Source organism: Cibotium barometz, chromosome 40 (assembly GCF_041138505.1).
Source record: "Cibotium barometz isolate CiBa-2024 chromosome 40, ASM4113850v1, whole genome shotgun sequence".
NCBI classification, from domain to species: Eukaryota; Viridiplantae; Streptophyta; class Polypodiopsida; order Cyatheales; family Cibotiaceae; genus Cibotium; species Cibotium barometz.
In genome coordinates, this window is record NC_141085.1 from 29,362,815 (window position 1) to 29,367,350 (window position 4,536).

General features: G+C 41.8%; 1 protein-coding gene across 1 annotated transcript; it reads left to right on the forward strand.

Annotated features, from left to right (window-relative positions):
- The first annotated feature begins 2,123 nt into the window (after window positions 1-2,123).
- LOC147615392 (pentatricopeptide repeat-containing protein At4g13650-like) lies at window positions 2,124-4,199 on the forward strand. Its single transcript, XM_086778990.1, has one exon. The coding sequence runs from the start codon at window positions 2,124-2,126 to the stop codon at window positions 4,197-4,199; it is 2,076 nt and encodes a 691-aa protein (XP_086635116.1).
- Window positions 4,200-4,536: the final 337 nt, after the last annotated feature.

Genomic DNA, 4,536 nt, shown 5'->3' on the forward strand with positions numbered 1-4,536 from the left:
AATTAATCCTAGAATTTGATTAACACGGAGGAGTTTTTGTATTGGGATGATTTGGATACAATCTTCCATCACGCTAGAGATTGATGTTCTTCATCCCTCTTTCCTTCTTTGTCTCTGAGATGCGGTAACACTTATTCTTCCTTTGAACTGGTTCATACTCTTTTGGTAAATCAATGTGTAAGGGATAGACCAAGTATTTGTTCCTTTTTGCTTTCTACCTCCATTTATTCTATTCTCAAACTTCAACGTCAATGAGCTTAAGAACTCATTGTGATGAAGAAAGAATGGCTTAAAAACTTCTTGTGTGTGGTAGTTGCATGAAAATTTGAGGTTGTGTGTTGATTCTAGTCTGTTTTTACCTCCCATTATGAAGGTATATGGAAGATTTGCATTTTGAGTTAGTTAGATTGTTGCTTATTAAATGAGATTCTGCACCTTTTCTCTCTTTTCACCACCTCAGACTTTATAATCTTTTTATATTCAAAGCGAAACATACAAAGCTGTATATTTTATACCAAAAATGACCTATTTCATAACTTTTTTCACCCAAAAATTGTGATGATGTGGAAATTCTTATAAGGCCCCAAAATGACCTCCGAATTTCCCTAATGGCCTTGGGGAGTTGCTCGATGTGACCTACTTGTGAGAATTACGAAGGGAGAACACTTACTACACATTTCCTCACATGAGGATTATTTGAGTCAGACTGTGGAGAGCTACTCGGATAGCCTAGCGTTAGAACATTATGATATGAGGCCTCGAGTGAGTCCCTCTACCCTTAGTGTAGTTTTCATTGCTATATTATTGTATATATAGAGAGATAAGGGTCTCCCATTTTTCTTACTGTTGTTTTATAAAATTATTTATGTTTTTTCATAGTAACACTAAGAATGAACCGTTAACTTATTAGTTATCTATAATATGGATTGCTTAACAAAAAAACATGTGTGATTTTCAAACATAATAGAAGTGACCGCATTGACTAGGCTAGCTAGGTCATGTGATTTCATCTCCCTAATTGTACACGAGAGATTATAGGCACAATTGCCCAAGCATTTAATTTTCAATTTTCAATGTCATCTTCCTTAATTGGAACACATAACTCATCTTGGCTACTCGTGCATCCTAGTTTTTAAAAACCACATTTAGGGCATCCTTATCTTGGAATTAGTTGATGCATGTAATGCTCTCTAGGTTTCCTTATGAAAAAGGAAAAAATGTGAGGAGGTACATCACACACACACACACACACACACACACACACATTCTATTTATCTCACCCCTTGTAATGTAAGGGCATGGAATGCTCTCTACTTTTTCTCATTCTCAAAAGCAAAAAATGTGAAAATATATCATCACACATATATACACATACATACACACACTATTTATCTCACCCTTGTGGAGTGAGAAAGAAGGAAAGCGAGTGGCGGGGTGCTGGGGGAGTGTGTTGATTTGAACCTGTATCCCACAAGGACTAGGGCGTCACCTTTTATCAATGGGCGATTCTGCCTTGCCCTAAGTTTCCTCATGTTTTGGCGGGTGTCCCATCCCAATGACTAGAATGGTGTGTGTGAGATAGATCGATCGATCTGTCCACATTTTTTTTAAACCAAAGGGTCGAGAATCTCGATATTTTTGCTCTCATCCTGCCTACCCACCGAACTTGGGCACTACTAAAGGCCATATGTGTGAGGTTGGGATTTCTATCCAAGATCCTTGGGGCTTTGGGGGATGCTAACCTTTTCATGCATCTATATGAGAATAAAGTGCAAAGGAGAAGCGTAGCACATTTAGAATGCACCATGGGAGGCTTGGCTACGGGTCCTGATAAAAATCCCAAGCTCACACTATGGGACGTCAACCCGAGCACGAGAGAGAGAGAGAGAGAGAGAGAGAGAGAATTTGTTTGACTGGAATCCGGCCTTAATGGCAAACAGTTGATTTTCAAGAGAAAGTAAAGGGGTGAGAGCTCACAGCACAGGTAACATAAAATCCCTTTACAGAAAAGCAAAGCAAAAGAAGAAATGAAACGCTATTAAAGAAAGTTCTAAGTTTTTGCAAGTCTTTTGGTGGGCGTTTGATTTTCACCGCTTGTTAAACCGCTCGGTTCAGGCAAATACATGATTGGCACGGAGATGAACGGTAGTAAGGTCTATTGTGGCCAAACCTCTGCATACTCTGATGCAGCAGCATGTGGGCCAAAATGCAAGCCTAGCCTTACCTATGGAGCAGAAATAATTCCACTCAAAGCGCACCAAATCCAAGAGAATAGTGACTCGGAGATGGTGAGCTTAGAGGATACAATCCTACATATGGAAAGTACCATAGATGACTTCATTTGCATTCTGCAGAAATGCAGGAAAAAGAGAAATATATCCACTGCCAAACTTGTGCATCTGCACATCTGCTATCATGGTTTAGAAGCTCATACAACGGTCGGAAACTACCTCGTTCCAATGCTCATGGAATGTGGTAGCATGTCCGACTCCCGCCGTGTTTTTCAAAGGCTGATCCATCCCAATGAGTATTCTTGGACTTCTCTTGTTCAAGGGTACGTTGAGTGTGGGGCATGCCAGCATGCATTCAGCATGTTTGAAAGCATGGAAGAAATTGATGTACAACCTAGCAGCCATGTGCTACAAGCCCTAGTGAAGGCTTGCACTATGATAAGATGTGTGGGACGAGGCCAAGATATGCATGCTAAGATTGTTAGAGAGGGATTTGAGAGTGATCCTTTTGTTGGCAGTACTCTAGTGGACATGTATGCAGCATGCAATTTACCTGCAGAAGCACAGATGGTATTTGATGAGGTGCCGGCCAAAGATATTGTCTTGTGGAACACACTAATTGCAGCATATGCTGAATATGGGCTTGGTGAGGAAGCAATTAACTGTTTAGAACAGATGCAACACGAGGGCATGACCCCCAATGCCATCACATTTGTTAGCGGCTTGAAAGGTTGTGGCAGTATAGGAGCCACGGATAAGGCCAGAGAATTACATCTTGAGATTGTTAAAGGGGCATTTGAAAGAAATCCTTTTGTTGGGAGTACTTTGGTGGATGTGTATGCTAAGTGTGGCCTGCTTGTAGAAGCACAGGAAGTGTTTGATAGGCTGCCTACTCGAGATGTGGTATCCTGGACTGCATTGATTGCAGGGTATACTGAGTATGGGCTTGCTGAGGAAGCTTTTTTATGTCTAAAGAAGATGCAGCTGGAGGGTTTACCACTTGATGCGGTCACATGTATTTGCAGCTTGAAAACCTTTGGAAGCATAGGAGACATAGACCTTGGCCGGGAGATGCATGCAGAGATCGTCAAAGAGGGATTTGAGAGAGATCCTTCTACTGGCAATACTCTGGTGGATATGTATGCCAAGTGTGGTGCATTTGCAGAGGCACGGGCAGTGTTTGATGAGCTGCTGGTCCGAGATGTAGTCTCGTGGAATGCATTGCTTGGGGGTTATGTTCAATATGAGCTTGATGAGGAAGCACTGAACTGTTTGGAACAAATGCAACTGCAAGGCATGCCTTTCAATGCTATAACATTTGTCTGCAGCTTGAAAGTATTTGGCAGCATAGGATCCATAAGCAAGAGCCAAGAAATACACGCGGAGGCCACCAAAGAGGGGTTTGAAAGAGAGAGTTTTGTTGGTAGTACTTTGGTGGATATGTATGCAAAATGCGGCTCACTTATAGAAGCACATCAAGTGTTTGATGAGCTGCCTGTTCGAAATGTAGTTTCATGGACTGCACTTATATCTGGATATGCCCATCAGGGAGAAAGTAAAGTTGTCTTTAGTTTGCTTGAGAGAATGATTGAAGAAGGCCTAAAGCCTGACCAGATCACGTTTCTAAGCATCCTTACTGTATGTAGCCATGCAGGTCTTCTGGATGCTGGCCAGAAGTACTTTGAGGTTATGAGCAAAGACTATGGCATCACTCCTAGCACTGAGCACCACAATTGTATGGTTGATATTCTTGGCCGTGCTGGCCGGGTTGATGAGGCTGTTGCAATGTTCGAGGAAGTGACTTTCCAACCCAATCTTGTGACTTGGAATGTGGTGTTGGGCGCTTGTCAAAAGTGGGGTAATGTAGAGCTTGGTCAACATGCTTTTGACTTCGCATTGAGAATGGATGAAGAGCAAGCTGCAGCCTTTAATTTGATGTCCAATATCTATGCAGATGCTAAACGATAAAGACAAAGCTGCAACATTTCATTTGATGTTCAACATCCATAGAATGCATACATGCTGAATGGCTCAAAAGGGGGTGGAAGCCATTTTTGACCATATGAGGACAGCCATGGAGTTGTACACCTGTTGTCATGTTCATTCTTCATGATGCTGTCAACAGCTTTGCACCATTTCCCTGAAGCCAGAGCTTATTCTTTGCCATGATCAGACATAAGGGTGGATGACTTCTTCCGTGATCAGCGATGACAACTCATGTCCGACTTAATTTTTTTATAAGCATCACAGTCGGAGCTGGCAAGATACCAGTTGCTATGATTGAAGGTCTTGAACATGGATATTT